This window comes from Cherax quadricarinatus, chromosome 50 (assembly GCF_038502225.1).
Source record: "Cherax quadricarinatus isolate ZL_2023a chromosome 50, ASM3850222v1, whole genome shotgun sequence".
Taxonomy (NCBI): Eukaryota; Metazoa; Arthropoda; class Malacostraca; order Decapoda; family Parastacidae; genus Cherax; species Cherax quadricarinatus.
The window spans coordinates 8,750,967-8,768,971 of record NC_091341.1 but is presented as its reverse complement, the minus strand read 5'-3'; the positions used below and the strand labels follow the sequence as shown (position 1 = coordinate 8,768,971).

Below are 18,005 nucleotides of genomic sequence, written 5' to 3'. Positions count from 1 at the left end.
TTTCAATTAATCTATTGAATAATCTGAATTTGTCCTATACTCCGTTACAGTCTTTATTTCCTCCATTCTTCCATAGCGGAACAATTGAAACTTGTTCTTGTTAAATATTATATAGCTGTCTTAGGTCTACTGGAAGGCTTTATTTATATTTGCCTAAAGATTCGTTGTCTTCGATCGAATCGAGGCCACTCTCGAAGAGTTGTGGAATCATTAGCAAAGGAAGTTACGGTGCTATGTTTTATGTCCTTGTCAATTTCGGATATAAAAATGAGAAACAAAGGTGAGGTGAATATCGTGCCTTGAGGAACACAGCTTCTCACTGGGGCAGAAATATTTCCGGAGCAAGTGAATTACTGCCATATCAATAAGGCTGTGATGGATATGTGGGCCAGCGGGCAGCTAAAAGCCACAGCCTGACTGAAGAGGCAATCAACTATAAGCATGGCCTCTGACCAAACTGTGTAGGTAAAAAAAAAAAAAAACTTAAATCGGTCAAAGGTACAATATAAATATTTAGTATATCAAGTATATACAACACAAATGCATCAAACAAACAGTTACATCAGAAGCAATAAGGAAAGGCAGGAGTGAGGTTGTCAATGGACGCAACTGTCAGCGAAGGCGTCTATGCACATGAATCGAAAAAGTGATAAGGTAGTCGTAAAGGTGAATACTGGGAATTTATTATATTAAAGGATGCTACACTGGAGATAATTCTTTCCTCTTTTTACCTGTTCAACCTTTCATTTTCCTATCTCCCTTCCATCGTCCATGTCTCTAACTGCATCCCCTCCCTACCTTCCATATACCTCCCTCGTTTTTACCATCTCCATTTTCTACCAGCCTTCGCTCCCTCCTCTCCCTCTGCTAATTCTCTGGCAGCAGTATTACAGCGGGTGAAGTGGCAAAGGTAAGTGCAACGAGGAAGAAAGTCACTTCTCAAGTACCTTCAGAAAGTGGCAGGACATATTCTACACTTGCTCTATTATCGTTTTTAACAAAATTTTTGGTAACACCCAGGTGGCCACATATTGTTATTCCAGTGCCTGTTAGGTAATCAGGTTTGATCCGAGGGAGGGTAAGGCAGCACTATTTTTTCAGTGCCCAACACAAGCATGAGAACAACCCACTGAAGGTTAATTATAAGCTGATAATATTTGTCTTGTGTATCCCAAGACTCGCCAATGTAGTGTATTCCCAGACATGTTCTTGTAGTGTATTCCCAGACATGTTCTTGTAGTGTATTCCCAGACATGTTCTTGTAGTGTATTCCCAGACATGTTCTTGTAGTGTATTCCCAGACATGTTCTTGTAGTGTATTCCCAGACATGTTCTTGTAGTGTATTCCAAGACATGTTGCTCCAGAGACGGGGCTTCTTATCACGCCCTCACATTCCCTATAAGCAGGTCCTCCATGCATAGGAATGAGTACCGACTCTCGCTGCCACCACCATCTGCATACAATATATGGTCCTCCTCACACCCTTCCTCTCTCTTCCCCTTCACTACCCTTCGCATACTTTCTCTAATAATTTATGAATCTTATTTTCACATTTGTAAATTTACCAGAAACAAATACACACACACACACACATACATACACACATACATACATACATACATACATACATACACACACACACACACACACACACACACACACACACACACACACACACACACAAACACACACACGTACGTACGTGGGTTGATTGCATTTTCCTAGACTGCAGGAAGGCCTTTGACACAGGTCCCCACAAGAGATTAGTGCAGAAGCTGGAGGATCAGGCGCATATAACAGGGAGGGCACTGCAATGGATCTGGGAATACCTGACAGGAAGGCAACAACGAGTCATGGTACGTGAAGAGGTATCACAGTGGGCGCCTGAGACGAGCGGGGTCCCACAGGGGTCAGTTCTAGGACCAGTGCTATTTTTGATATATGCGAACGACATGATGGAAGGATTAGACTCTGAAGTGTCCCTATTCGCAGATGATGTGAAGCTGATGAGAAGAATTAAATCGGATGAGGATGAGGCAGGACTGCAAAGAGACCTGGACAGGCTGGACATGTGGTCCAGAAACTGGCTTCTCGAATTCAACCATGCCAAGTGCAAAGTCATGAAGATTGGGGAGGGGCAAAGAAGACCGCAGAGTATAGGCTAGGTGGACAAAGACTACAGACCTCACTCAGGGAGAAAGACCTTGGGGTGACCATAACACCGAGCACGTCACCGGAGGCACACATCAACTAAATAACTTCTGCAGCATACGGGCGCCTGGCAAACCTGAGAATAGCGTTCCGATACCTTAATAAGGAATCGTTCAAGACACTGTACACTGTGTATGTTAGGCCCATACTGGAGTATGCAGCACCAGTCTGGAACCCACACCTGGTCAAGCACATCAAGAAATTAAAGTGCAAAGGTTTGCAACAAGGCTAGTTCCAGAGCTAAGGGGAATGTCCTACGAAGAAAGGTTAAGGGAAATCAGCCTGACGACACTGGAGGATAGGAGGGTTAGGGAAGACATGATAACGACATACATAATTCTGCGAGGAATAGATAAGGTGGACAGAGACAGGATGTTCCCGAGAGGCGACACAGAAACAGGGGGTCACAATGGGAAGTTGAAGACTCAGATGAGTCAAGGAATGTTAGGAAGTATTTCTTCAGCCAGAGAGTTGTCAGGAAGTGGAATAGTTTGGCAAGTGATATGGTGGAGGCAGGAACCATATATAGTTTTAAGACGAGGTATGATAAAGCTCATGGAGCAGGGAGAGGACCTAGTAGCGATCAGAGAAGAAGCGGGGCCAGGAGTTGAGTCTCGACCCCTGCAAGCACAATTAGGTGAGTACAATTAGGCGAGTACGTGTACACACACACACACACACACACACACATTAATAACAACACTGCGACTAGCCAAGGAGTCGAACCCATGCTGCTTTGACCCCTCATGGTGAGCGAAAGAAACATGATGCTCTAGTCCACGCGACCACACAATCCTCAAGAATGACGCACCCAGCCCCAAGCTAGGTTTTGTACCTGTCATCCGAGGACATACAGGTGTGGATGCTTCTAACCTAATTTCATTCTACTCTCTGTTTGGTGTACTAGCCCAACGATCAGTATTTTACATTATTGCTCGTTGGGCTAGTACACCAAACAGGGAGTAGAATGAAATTAGCTCAGAAGCATCCACACCACCCTATGTCCTAGGATGACGGGTACAACACCTAGCTTGGGGCTGGGTGCGTCTTTCTTGAGGATTGTGTAGTCCCGTGGACTAGAGCGTCATATGTCTTTGGCTCACCATGAGGGGCCCAAAGCAGCATGGGTTCGACTCCTTGTATAGTCGCAGTGTTGTTATTGATCACTGCCACTCCTTCGTGGGTACAATAATAATAATAATAATAAATATATATATATATATATATATATATATATATATATATATATATATATATATATATTTGTGTTTTGTTGTGTTTGTGTGTTTTTGTGTGTGTGTGTGTGTGTGTGTGTGTGTGTGTGTGTGTGTGTGTGTGTGTGTTTTGTTTTAATGCATGTACAGACCAAAGTGATTTTTAAAAAAATACAATACTGCGACCAGCTGGGAATCGAACCCGGAACATTTAGCCCGGCTCCTGGGAACGAAGCTAACCTCCCGCTCTTCGTGATTTTTCGTATCATGATATGAAAAATTACGAAAACTCTTGGGATTTCTCTACTGTTCACTGTGGCTGATAAATAGTTCATAGATATTAAGGCCCAAGCGGCCAGAAATCATTAATACCGATCAGAGTAGTCTAGGTGGTGTGGTAGTTTCCTGTTTTGATGTCAGGTTTCACTCTTCCTTCCAGTGCAGTATTTTTCTCCTGGTTTACTTCCACAAGATAATCAAACCTCAGGACCGAGTGGTCACGCTCACCGATGGGGTCGTTTTTATTCAATGTTCTTCATGACTAAGTCACTTAGGGTGAACACAAGATCAAGTCTTGCTGGTTCATCCCCTCTTTCTCTGGTTGTCTCTCTGACATGATGACAAGAAGTTTTCCATCACCACCTTAAGCATCGTACCTTCCATGTTTTCGGTCCCCCTTGTGGCTCCAGATTCACCTAGTGTATTTCCATGTGGTTCAAGACTCCCACGATCAATAGTTTTGCATGCTCAGTAGGCTCGTCTTGTCACTTCCAGTATTTTGTCCGCCGTTACTGTTGTACTGGTCTCCCGCTGTTTAATGGTGTGTTGTATATCAATGCTATAGCCACTGGGTCCCTCAGTCACTTACCTCCTTTCTGTTCATTCCTCTCATCTCAAAAATCCACTGGTTTCTGATTAGTGATGCTACTATTCCACCTCCTCTGATTATATATGTGCTCACCTATATGTGGTTGCAGAAATAGATTCTTAGCATCGTGTCTCCTTTGTGTGCGTGTGTATACTCACCTATACATCGTTGCACGAGTCGATTCACAGCTCCTGGCCAGCTGTGTGCGTTATCAAACTGTACTCGCCGGGTTCTTTGATGGCGTCGACACTCGGCCCCTGGCCCTACATCCTAGACTACTTTGAACGGCATTACTGTTGTCTAGCTTCTTGGACGTTATCATTATCAACTCTTGAAGCTGTGTATAGAGTTTGCCTTAACTGCTGCCTCATCCAAATCATTCCACTTTTTAATCACCCTGAGACTAGAGAAGTGTTTTTCTTTACATTTCTGTGGCTCACCGGTGTCTTTAGTTTCCACTTTTTTTTTCCTAATTTAATCTATCCCTATCTGTGTTAACAGTTTGCCTTAGGATTTTGCATACTGCAATGCCTCCTATTGTCCTCTCTAACAAGGTCGTGAGGATCAGTTCCTTCCACTTCTCTCAGTTCTGGTACTGGTTGTAAATCTTTTAAACTTTTTTGAGCTGCATCTTGTGATTGATCAGTTGTGGGTTCCAAGCCTGGGACACTTACTCAATAACTGGCCTAACATATGTCGTATATAAGGTTCTGAAGCAGTTTTTATTCAAGTTCTGAATGCTATTCTAAAGTCTGCCAATCTTGCATATACTACTAGTGTTATAAGGTTTACATGTATATCTGGCAATATCTTCAATGCATATCTGGCAATATTTTTTCCCCAGGGCTTTTTCAATCTAATATTTGCAACTTTCCTTTACCCATGCCGTACTTTGTGTCTAGTCTGCCCTCCCTTTTTCCAATTCGCGTGACCTAATTATTCAGGTTGAACAAGAGAAACCACTCGCTTCACATCCGTAGTTTGAAGCCTTTCTGAAGTTTGTCACTGTCCTTTCTTTTTTTTATTCTTCTTGTTAGCTTACCATCTGCAAACAGACACGCAAAGGATTCGTTTCCCTCTGCTAGATCATATATGTATATTAGCAGCAGTAGCGATCCTAATACTTGTCTCAGAATCATATTGTTAATACTGCCCATTCTGACTCTCGTCTTACTGTTACTTTCTGCCTTATATCAGTCAGGTACTGACTCACTGGAACACACTATCTTTTAACTCTGCCTGTTCGTCTAATTTCTGGTATTATCTTTACTGTGGTAATGTATTAAATCTTTCCTGCGTGCACTGCATCAAATGCTTTCCCGTATGTAAGTGTACTTGACTGTGCGTGTGAATGTGCGCGCGAGTGTATTCATATGCTTTCTTATGTGGCACTCAGCAACACTTCGTGGGTTTCTTAATTAAGGAATTTTACGAGTGGAGTTGTTTTCCCGTTTTATCACAAAAACAATACAATGATCTTAACGAAACTCTCACAATCTATTCTACTATGAGAGGCCACATAATAGACCAGAACAACGTAAAACAATATTTTAAATTTAGCTTAATATTAAATATTTGTTGCAGGTCTTAGATAAAAATTAATGCCTCCTAAATGACTAAAGGGAACTGCGTAAAAATTTACATAAGAGTATGTCTGAAATGTTTTAAATTTCTGTATAATTTTTCTTTTTGATAGTCGAATTTCTTAGTAATCCAGAAGAGTGTGATACAACAATGTTTTAATAAAATTAGCAAATCAGAGGTTACGAAGCCCATTAAAATACGAAGTCTCCTTCTAAATAAGATACACTAGCACTGAAGTTTTGAATCTTATCAGACAAGGCATTCTCCATTTATTGTAAGAAATCCAGTTCTAATTTTTGAACTAGACTTTATTTGTATATTGGTAAATTTGCACCTACACAGTGTAAAATTTATAGGTATAATCCTTCTAATAACTCACCAATTCTTTAAAGCTAATTTGTTTAAACTGGCAAATTGTGACTTATACAGTCGATTAACGAGAAGCTTCCACTCAAGACCACAAAGAAGTCCTTAAAGTTTAAAACCGACCGGAAGCAGCATTCTCCAGTTATTGCGCACAATACAACAATCCAAGATTGCAAGACGCACTGACTGTCACTTAATATTTAAGTCGTGCAATGGAAATTTGTCAAATGTCTCGTAGCATAAATACATCTTCACAAATTAAATTAGCAAAATGATACTTACACACTTCAATATCAATTCCAACCTTTATCTACGTAGGTGTTGAAAGCTTGAAGTCGACCAGATTATTATTATAATCAAGGGGGAAGCGCTAAACCCGGAGGATTATACAGCGCCTGGGGAGGGGATGTGGAAGGCATTCAGGCTTAATTCGGGGAACTGGAGCACAGATCCAATTCCCTAAATTAAGAGCCCCTCACCAACATCAAGGAACCTTCCTTGAGGGGGAAGTCGACCAGAAAAGGTTATAATATTGACCAGAAGGCATCTCTCACATATTCCACCATTACAGTATACCAGCAATGAATATTTTAAGCTGATCAAATAAAACTCTCTCTTCGTATTTACGAAGGTTCGGAGGAAAAAAAAATCAAAACCACTTAAAAGGTATTTCTTCGGGATACTTTTATATGAACCTATGAGATCTTGAAATCTTAAAAACGTCATGAAGACCCGAGTTCTCATTATTTTTCAGCGTTCTTTTCACCATCTACTTAAAATTCTCTACAACCCTACAAGATTTTTTTTTTAAGAAACCCCAATCTTACGTTTCAATAAAATTGGCATCTACATAGTTTAAAATCAATACAAACTAAATTTTAATTAAGATACCGTGGAGTTTAAGGTTTGAAGCTGATCAATGTCTCCTTCCTTTACTGCAAAGAAAACACAATTTGTTCAATAAAATTAACATTAAAATTCACAACTCAAAATGAATAGTAAACTTTCTTTCATTAAAACCCACTATGGTTGAAAATTTGATGATGAAGAGAAGCAGCCTACACTTGTACGGCTCAAGAATCTAACGATTCCACGTTTTATAACCATGTTAATGAATTGTGAAGTTTTCAGTTACACATTAAACTGAACGGATGCTATTATATATATATATATATATATATATGTATATATATATATATATATATATATATATATATATATATATATATATATATATATATATATATATATATTTAAGATGTAACAGCCCATTAAGACTGAAGCCGTTCAAATCAAGTAATTCGTATATATTTACCATGAATAAAGTGGGAAAATGTTCATACTATTTTATATACAATTGGCAAAGGTAGCACCTACACACCAAAATAACACTTTCCACTTAAGTCTAATTAAGATACACCAGTGCTGAATGTCAGAAGCCAATCAGAAGAGGCTTTTAATAGTTACTGGACCCAAATGATTAAAGGGTACCTACTCAAGCCAATAGTTGCATGAACCCTCTCCCGGGTCCAGTAAATCAGTGTTGATATGCTCAAGCCAGTCAGACGCGCTGTTCACAAGTTATGAACTAAACTATAGAGAAAGACAAAAAAAATCAGTCAACCACTTAAAGGTATCTCATCGGGCATATACTTTATCAGGTAGTTGAAGAATTTTAAGAAGATGGGAGACAGAAGACTGAGTACTGAAGAAGAGGCGTTTCTTCCCGAGACCTTCAGATCCTTACAGTTACAAGACTAATCAGACTCACTTTACCACTAATCACAGATCGGGTGGGGCTCGAATCCATGGCAGGCGAGTCCTAAAACTCACAGGCCGGTGTGTTAACACTTACCCTAGCCGACCTAACACGATTCATCCAAGCAGGTATATTCCTATACACCACAGGAATGTTAGCATGGGCCACACTGTGATCGCAAATGCAAGTTTTTACAGACAAATCCTCCACCAGCATGACTGTGGTGTGCTCTAACCCAGGTCCCCTCAAAGCCAGCATCATGACTTGGTTCGATCCCCACCCGTTCTGTGATCTGTTTGTAATCGTGCAAATACGATTTCGTGAGTCACTATACTACTGCTATTGAAAAATGTCTGATACTCACCATTTGCGTTGAGTTTTTTGGCTTCTTGTTAATATCAGGTACTTTCTGACCAGCTGAAATAAGTAAACAAGTGAGTTAGACATCACAGTGTAATTATGTAAAGATCTAAATAAAAACTTGAAAATTTTGCAAAAAAAAAAAAAAAAAAAAAAAAAAAAAAAAAATAATGTTTTTCATCTAACAAGAAATATTGAGATGTCGGGCATTTCTCTCCTGAAATGGAGTTTAGAAACTCAATTAGTCAATATTAACGGAATAACAAAAACATTAACTGCCAAATAATAGTTATTAAAAAGCAAGCAATCCAAATATCGTATAATATATCTGATTAAAACGAAGCATACATTACAGGTCAATCACCGTGCACTAGATTATTCAACACTGGAAAAACTGACAACTCTGCAACAAACTAACGCAACAGAATCGCCAACAGTTCGTACTTTTTTGTACTCGCTGCCGATACTGCAATATTTCACCAGTTACATTATGAAAACAACGTCAATTATGATAAAGGGACAAAAACATCCTCAACTTTAAATATAACTATTAATATGTATTTTATGACAAGCGCATGGAGGTGTACATGATTAAATGAATCCACTATGAAAACTCATAAAAACGATAAAACTCTAAATAACCTTTCCTAACAAAGCCCCATCAATCAGCCTCTCTCACCTCTCTCTCTCTCTCTCTCTCTCTCTCTCTCTCTCTCTCTCTTCTTTGGCATGTCCTTGACTTCGTACCCACCTCACACTCATCTCCTCTCCGCCCTCCCTTGTGAACAAATTACAAGGATCCGCTTCTGAAGATAGTACACATAATATCACCTGGTCCCCTACTACCCTTTCCCCAACGCACACGACCCATAGCTCTCTTGAACCATAAATGACAACCCACCAGGACCCATCCGTACCTAGTCGACCTTACTAGCTTGTTCTCGTGTTTGCTTTTTCTTCTACTTTCTCTCTCATTATCCGCAGCCTCCTATACTCTCCCTCGGAAGAAAACAGAATTCCTATCTTCATATCAAGAAGTACAAATAACAGGAATCCTCAGATTATTCTTTAACTCCATATATCATTGGTTAGGTTTCATTTAGATTATGCTGCACAGGTCTGGTCACCTCATTACTGAATGGACATAAATGCCATGGGAAAACGTACATAGAAGGATGACAAAGTTGTATCAGATATATCCCATGTATTAGAAATCTTTCCTACGAAGATAGACTGGGGGCGCTGAATCTGCACTCTCTAGAAAGGCACGGAATTAGGAGGGGATATGACTGAAGTGTATAAATGGAAAACAGAAATGAAGGGGATATAAATATCATGCTAAAAATAACTAACGATGATAGGACTCGCAGCAATGGGTTCGAGTTCGAAAAATGTAGATTTAAAAAGGATACAGGACAGCACTGGTTTGGCAACAGAGTTGTGGATGAGTGGGACAAACTCCCGAGTAGCATTATTGAAGCTAAAACCTAATGTAGCTTTAAAAATAGGTTGGACAAGTACACGAGTAAGTCTGGACCAACAGGCCTGCTACAGTCTCCCAGTCCTCAAGTTTACATTTTATATATTACTCGATGTAGAAAACCCATACTGTGTAATGGAATATGATAGGGAAACATAGCTAGCCTCTTCTCGCTATGTAACTATCATATGGAATAGTGCAACAACACACTGAATATGTATCCAAGTTTTCATTAAAAAAAATTCACTCCCACATATGAAGACAATCCCTCCCACTTCCTCTTAAAGCCTCCCATATTCCTCCTACTTTCCGTAGCATCCTACATCCCTCACTTCCTGTAGCAGCCTTTATGCATCTCTTCGTGTAGCAGCCATTACCCATCTCTTCCTGCAGCATCTCACATGTCTCCTTATTCCTGCTGCATCCCACATCTCCCTATTCCTCACCCTCCTGCATCATCCCATATCTGAAGCTAAAAAAATTTCCCCTTTCTCCGCCCCTCCTGGCACCCTGCTTCATCTTTAGGTGTTTTCCTTTCCTTTCTCCCTTCCGCCATAATGTAATTTACTGCCTCTATACCTCCTCCTCCCTCCCTCTCTCTCTCGTACCTTACCTCACATTACGACTCTCCCCCACACCCTACCTCTTTGCTCCTCGTTACGGCATCTAAATCTACTCTCCCTCCCTCACTCCGTTTTCTCCCCTCCCTCCCACTCACCCTTTCATGCCCCTACCTTCCATCCATCCATCCCTCTCTCCCTCCCTCTTGCATCCTGCCATCTCCTTTTTTTCTGTCCCCTGTTGCGCGTGCCATATGAAGTCTAGAATTAAGGCTAACACTTGGAGCCTCTGGCATCTGTCGTCTGTGAGCGAAAGGTGATCTAGTTACGAGTCTCAGGGATTGCTTGTATCCTGGTCGTGTGTCTTGGCTGTGTATCTCAGGAATTGCTTGTATCTTGGTTATTTCAGGAACTGCCTGTAACTTGGGTGTGTATCTGAGGAACTGCTTGTAACTTGGCTGTGTATCTCAGGAATTGGTTGTATCAAGGTTGTGTACTTGAAGAACTGGTTATATAAAGGTTGCGTACTTCAGGAATTGCTTGTAACTTGGTTGTGTGTTCCAGGGATTGCTTGTATCATCAGTACAGCAAATCAATTCCCATAAAACATTCTGCTTACTACATGACACCGTTTATTACCAACACTCTCCTACTCACAGATCTGGCATGGCTAGGCACCAGAAACCACCAACCCGTCTGGTGCTTGCCTAGTTAAACAGGCTGTTGCTGCTGGCAACTCGCCGGCCAACTGGGTAAAAAATATATACTGTCGTTAACAGGTGGTGTGTATTAAATGCGTAACTTATTACAAGTATCACAGAGTTCAACACCATACATATTATGGGCCGGGACAGGAAAATTAGACTCCAAAACCCACCTTCCTTACTGAGTAAATGACAAAAGACAAAACTGTGTATTTGTAAGGATTACAGAAATATTAGTCGACATCTCTTCCTTAAACTTTTTTCTCTGGCCTCTCAGAACTAGTAAATACACTACTACTGTCATGACTGTCCACACAGAAAACAGAAATCATGAATACCTAAAAGTTTATCTCCCAGGGAACAGGAAGAGTGTGAGAGATAAACGAGGCAGTATAAGTGTGTTGCAGATTCATACCATTAAGAAAAATAAGTAAAGAAGGCAAGTTAGAAAGAGAAAGATACTTCCTCTACAGGAGACTAAGAATCACTGAACCTCTCAACTGTGTTTATCATAATAGCTAGAGAGAATGAAAAAATGAGCTAAAATTGAATGCATCAGAGTCCAGGAGAGACAAGAGGGAACAATCAGCCATTAATGAAACTAGAAGAAATCAAACAAATTTTGTTTTATAAGCAAAATAAAGAGCAAAGAGCACAGCCATTACTAGGCCAATGCTTAAAGACAATGAAAATTACACTAATCCAAATGAAATTTTCATGAGACCCAAAACTGACAATATAACCCTAACCTCGCTCGGCTTTGAAGTCACTCTGCCCCGGGCAGCGGGGGCGGTGACCCCCGAAATCATTCTTTAGGTATCATGCAGGCCTAGACTTGTGGAACTCATATTCATGAAAAAATGTAAAATAAATAAATAAATAAATATCCCTTGAAGACGGAGTGTGGACACAGATGTCATCCCACAGTCAATAAAATTAAATGATACAGCCCCACTCCACAAAAGTGGTAACAAAGCAAATGTAATATAATATAACCAATGGCACCCACATCTCACTTCTGAAAATTTTTAAGACTTTTAAAAGTAAATTGCTAAACAGGAGGTGGCACAACAATTGTACAACCTGGAGCAACATGAGTTTAGAGCAGGTTGATTGTGCCTCTCGCAACTGCTGGAACATTACATGCAATGGAAGACAAATAAAATGGAAATGTAAAACATACAGAATTTTAAAAAATCTTCTGACTAGTGTAATTAAAGTGTAACAGCACATCAAATACGTATAAGAAGAATAGTCTTGGACCACGGATATTGATACAGTTTTCTTTTATTATGCCCATGTATCTCGTGGACTGGTTGCATCCTCTTTGTCTATCTCAAGGATTGGCTGTATTCTGGAAGAAGGGACCTTTTTCAGGAGCAAAATAAATAACTGATAGATTACTACAACCATGGGAAAGCAGTAAAGCGGTAGGGGTCATACAGCTCCAGGAATGTCTGAGGAAATAAGGTTTGATACAAGGAAGGCTAGCTCCAATTCTTTGAATCAACATCCCTTTTCGCAAGCAATCGATGGAGTAATTGATATAGAATCTGGTGGCTTCTGTAGTATGGAATCTCCGCGAGTTCCTAACTGTAGGTCCTGACTGTTTCCAAGGTGACATTCACGTTGTCTTTTCTTGTAGTAATACTGTGACATACCTGGAGACTGGGTTCGATGCTGCAGAATACCACCAATAAAATGGAGCACGATGAGTGCAATAAGAGAGACTTGTATAAGTTCAGAAGGACCCTGACTTTTCAATGCCCTCCCTCAGAGAACAAGATGTATTACCAACAAACCTCTGTCTTCAGGAGGAAACTTGAAACTTCCTCTTGTCAGTTCATAATCAGCCGGGCTGTGGTGCATACCTTGGATAGTATGCTACCGGCACCAACAGCTTGATCGATCATGCCAGCACCCTGGTCTAGGACTGAGCCGCGGGGGTGATGACCCCTGGAGTCGTCCCATGGTAATGTCAGTTAAGGTAAGCCCACGAAGCCCCCCCCCCCTCCCCTCCCCTCAAATAGTCTTTAAACTTGGAAAACATTTCTGAAAATCCCTTATACAATACACAGTGACGTAGTACCCACGAAAGAGATTAACATGAGTGTACCATAAATAAAGTATTCAAGGTGTATTCCGATTTTCAAGTTAAGTATACAATTTTCACCCGACAGAAGAGAAATTTACACACTCGCATAAGTGATGGATGGGTTTAATCATAGAGGCTTAAATATCATGCTTCTTTACGTTAATATGAGTCTTAAGGCGGAAAAGATGATTTGAAAAATATGTAAGATTTAATCAGACTGATATAATTTTAAGACTTAGCGAGGAGGAAAAGAAGGAAGAAGAGTAAATGGAGAAGGAAGAAGAAGCAGGAGAAGGAGGAGGATGAGGAGGAGAGGATGGAGGGGAAAAGAGGTTGATGAAAGTAGACTAGACTCCAGAGCTGGCTGTTTTAAGAACCTCTGGAAGAGCTGCAGACATCGTGGCAGGATAGCCTACGCGTGTTGGTTCAGAAAAACACGTAAGCAAACACTAGGACATATTTATCAGAAAACATTTCGGTCCTGGGACCTTGAGCACTTTTACATACAGAGGTTGAAAGACATTATATATAAGCGGAGAGTGAGGTGTGAGTGACACATGGTGACCTGAAGAATGACATGTTGGGATGAGGACAGGTGGACGATGAGATCATGTGACTCCTGTGTTGTAGGTAGGTTTGCCTGCTTGACTATCATGCATGCTAATGTTTTGGAAATTTTGTGGTTTCCAGTGTTACGTTCTATTGTATCGGTACAAAACTCAATGAAACTATTGGATAGAGCGGAAGAGTGAAGTAAGGAACCATAAGTAACCACGTTAGAAGTTTGTAATATTTACGGAACATGACAGTGATTATCACCACTACAGGACAATGATAGGCTGAACAAGAACATTCAAAACAAAAGATGCCAAGTCAATGATGATACTCGATACTCTTCATGGCACTTGTGCTTTCAGACTGGAATACTGTTCCACACAACAACCTCACTGACAAAAATGTATATCTGGAAACTGGACATAAATTCAAATACCAAAATTATTGGGAATACTGCCAAGAAATATACATTTCACACCTTGGAAATTCCGGAAGGACTAGTTTCAAATCTGTATATCGAAATAATTCCTTACGAACACAGAAGCTTTGGCAGAGTACGTAAATTACTCCAAGTAATTAACACGTCCTCAGTTGTCTTTATGACAAATTTCTCTAAATTATTCTTCATTACTGTACTTTCTACGTCAGACTGACTGGCACAACATAGCAACAGCCTGAGTTACACTGTCAACCTGGCGTGGGATCGGGTCGCGAAGGACATGATACCAGGAACTACAACCAAGTACATGAATACACTACAGCAAAGTGCTGGATAGAACCAGGAGTCATATATTATGTACTACTTTCCTGTACATTTTTGTGAAGTGTTGGATGCTTGCGTGAACCCACGGTGTAGTTGTGCTCACTGTAATTTATACTTAAGTAAATTAACAAAGTGGCATGTACACGCTGCCACAACCTTGGATGACAAGTAACAGGAAGGAAGGCAGACAGAAGAAATGGAAGTAGAGATATATGGAGAGAGGGAGAGGAGGGGAGAAAAAAGGGAGGGAGGGGAAGGAGGGGAGGGGAGGGGAGGGGAGAGGGAGGGAGGAGGGGAAGGGGAAGAGGGGAGGGGGGAAGGGGAGGGGAAGGGGAAGGGAGGGGAGAGACAGAGGGGAGGGGAAGGAGGAAGGGAGGGGATAGACAGAGGGGAGGCAAGGAATGGGGTAGGGCAAGTAAGGAAGGGGGACAGGAAAGTAAGAAAGGGGGGAGGGGAAGGTAAGAAAGGGGGGAGGGGAAGGTAAGAAAGATGGGAGGGGAAGGTAGGGAGGAGGGGAAAGTAAATAAAGGGGATGGGCAAGTAAGGAAGGGGAGGGACATGTAAGGAAAGGAAGGGGGAAGGATCAGGTAAGGGAGAGGGAATGGTAAGGAATGGGGGAGGGGGAGGGGGAGGGGGAGGGGGAGGGAGAGGGGGAGGGGGAGGGGGAGGGAGAGGGGGAGGGGGAGGGTAAGGTGCAGCAAGAGCACCACACCCAGGGCCGCCACTATACACCACCATGGAGATGAGGTCAATATTTGCTCACTGGCCACCTCCCTCCCTACTGAGCCCTCAACAAACATTTTATTTTTCGAGTGTCCTTAATTATTTCAAGCTGGTCAAGCCAAGTGGCAGAGGTTACGCGCGTGTGTGTGTGTGCGTGTGTGTGCGCTCACCTAGTTGTGGTTGCAGCGGTCGATTCATAGCTCCTGGCCCCGCCTCTTCACTGGTCGCTACTGGGTCACTTTCCCTGAACCACGAGCTTTATCATACCTCTGCTTAAAGCTATGAATGGATCCTGCCTCCACTACATCGTGTGTGTGTGTGTGTGTGTGTGTGTGTGTGTGTGTGTGTGTGTACACAATGAAAAGCAGTAGCATTAACTAATTTAAATTCATTAAGAAACAACGTCCGCTCGACAAAATTCAAGCATTTTATTTGAGTTATTACATAACTCGACCCCACGAACGCTGCACATGTTCTGTATCCTGTGCTCATTTTGAGTTCTTCATGCTTTTCACATCTAAGCAGTTGGAATTTATCACCGCTGAATATACTGTTTCCTATTACCCACTGAAACACTTTGTTGATACCTGCTCGCGATTTTTCAGCGTCTTCTATTAAATAATGTTCATACAGTTCTGATATTGTCTGGCAAGACATGAAGCTGTTTCTGGTGTTTTAAGACTTTTTTTCAATTTACTGACCAGATGTTTTACTCTTTGTTTCTTCCGTTTAGTATGAATGCTTTATTTTCTGTTATATATCGGTAATCTCTGCATAGATTTTCTTTGTGACAATTGTTGGTTTTTAAGCAACACCAAATCGACAAGAAAAAGATACAAGGAAAACCAATTCGTTAACAGAAAAATAAAACCAATACAACCTCGAAAGTAGATGAAACGAACACTAACTCGACCTTCGATAAAACCAACACTAACTCGACCTTCGATAAAACCAACACTAGCTCGACCTTAGATAAAATCAACACTAAATCAACAATAATGGAGTTCAGGGACAAAACCAATATTTTTATTTTAACACCCTATCTCCAAATGTCTTCCTATTTTGTGTTCAAAGTCACACATCTGCAAATCTTAGCTTAGTCTGCCCTATAGGTCGAGTTATTTTGAGGCCACAAAACAATAAGCATTTCTCTGGAACATCATAACTTAGGTAATAATCATCATATATCAATTAAACTATAAACATTTAAGTTAGTGTACATGCATTTTTTCTTGTTATTAGTCCCAATTAAATCTACCGAGCCTATTTTTCTTAAAGTTTTCATATGAATTATGAATTGATGGGACTTGTATGTACAATTGGTGAAAAAAAGTTTTTATATTCTGTTTGGCATATTTAATGAGAGAAACACACACTTGGGGCAATAAAACATTAATTGAAAATTGAGCTTGAAGAAGTATAATTTACAGCAGTTTGCAAGTCTTCCACATCTGCTATGAATTTAGTTATTACAGATATACTATCTACATAATGCATCACTGGTCAACACTCATTTTCTGGCAAATGATATTACACCGATTTTAGGGTAAGGTTGTGGTGTTGATTCCGAATATGTCATCGGTTTTGCTTGATTGGCTCTAGTTTTTGATAAATTTGGTATCCCGTTAAAAAACATAATGGATGTGAAAAATATGTTCATCAGGCGGGGCTAACTTACAAATCGCAGTGAAATTATGTTTTTAGATCATGCAAAAGTGAAATCATGTAATACAAACTAGCACTTCATTCTATATAACAGATTGACATAGAAAGATAATTTAGATACCACTAATTACTGCATATGCAAACGTTTGTACGATTTTCTTCCATGTTGGTCATCAGTACAGTTTTGTTGAGTGAGCAACTGTAAGAGATACATATTGATTACCATTGTAAAATAAGACATTTCCAGCTACTAATGGAGTCGTTTATAAACAGTCGCCCATCTCCTGGTCGATATTCACGTCCCATTCGAAGTAGTCTAGGGATGTTATTGCAGTATACAAGTTCTTCATCTTGGCTGAAGGAAGGAAGGAGTTCAACCTCTTTTGTCCGATAAACTCTTACTTTAACTTCTTCTTGTAGACAGCTCTTTTCTTTTAGTCTGGATGCTAAAAGTTCACATGCTTGCTTTGACATACCGAGGACACGTATCAGATCACTGAGTTCTTCCTGGGAGAAATGTTGGGGTGTTGAAATGCTTACTTCATATTCACTTCCACTGCTATCACTTGTTATATCCTAAACCATTAGTTTCTTCAACATTGACAACGGAAAGTCATGCAGTGTTGTAAACACTGGTATGGGAATGTCTTCGCTGTGTGTGGGGAACAGGTCTCCTTGCTGACTCCAAATCAGGATATTCCCTAGAGTGTGTTCCGGGGGTCAACGCTCCCGCGGCCCGGTCCTTGACCAGGCCTCGGAGTGGATCAGAGCCTGAACAACCAGGCTGTTACTGCTGGCCGCACGCAAGCCGACGTTAAGAACCACAGCCCGACAAGTCAAGTACTGACTTTAGGTGCCTGTCCAACTCCCTCTTGAAGACAGCCAGGGGTCTATTGGTAATCGCCCTTATGTATGCTGGGAGGCAACTGAACAGTCTTGGGCCCCTGACACTTATTGTGTTGTCTTATACCGTACTCATGGCGCCCCTGCTTTTCACTGGGGGAACATTGTGCCGCCTGCCGAGTTTGCTGTTTTCATGAGTGATTTCCATGTGCAGGTTTAGGACCTGTCCCTCTAAGATTTTCCAAGTGTATATT

General features: G+C 40.9%; 1 protein-coding gene across 2 annotated transcripts in view; it reads right to left on the bottom strand.

Annotated features, from left to right (window-relative positions):
- Window positions 1-18,005, bottom strand: part of LOC128695331 (neuron navigator 2-like) — a 1,199,990-nt gene that overhangs the window by 658,091 nt on the left and 523,894 nt on the right. For both annotated transcript variants that reach the window (XM_070095407.1, XM_053785832.2), the window contains one exon: window positions 8,368-8,420. In XM_070095407.1, the coding sequence (XP_069951508.1) occupies window positions 8,368-8,420 (53 nt within the window). The remainder of the gene's footprint in view (window positions 1-8,367; window positions 8,421-18,005) is intronic.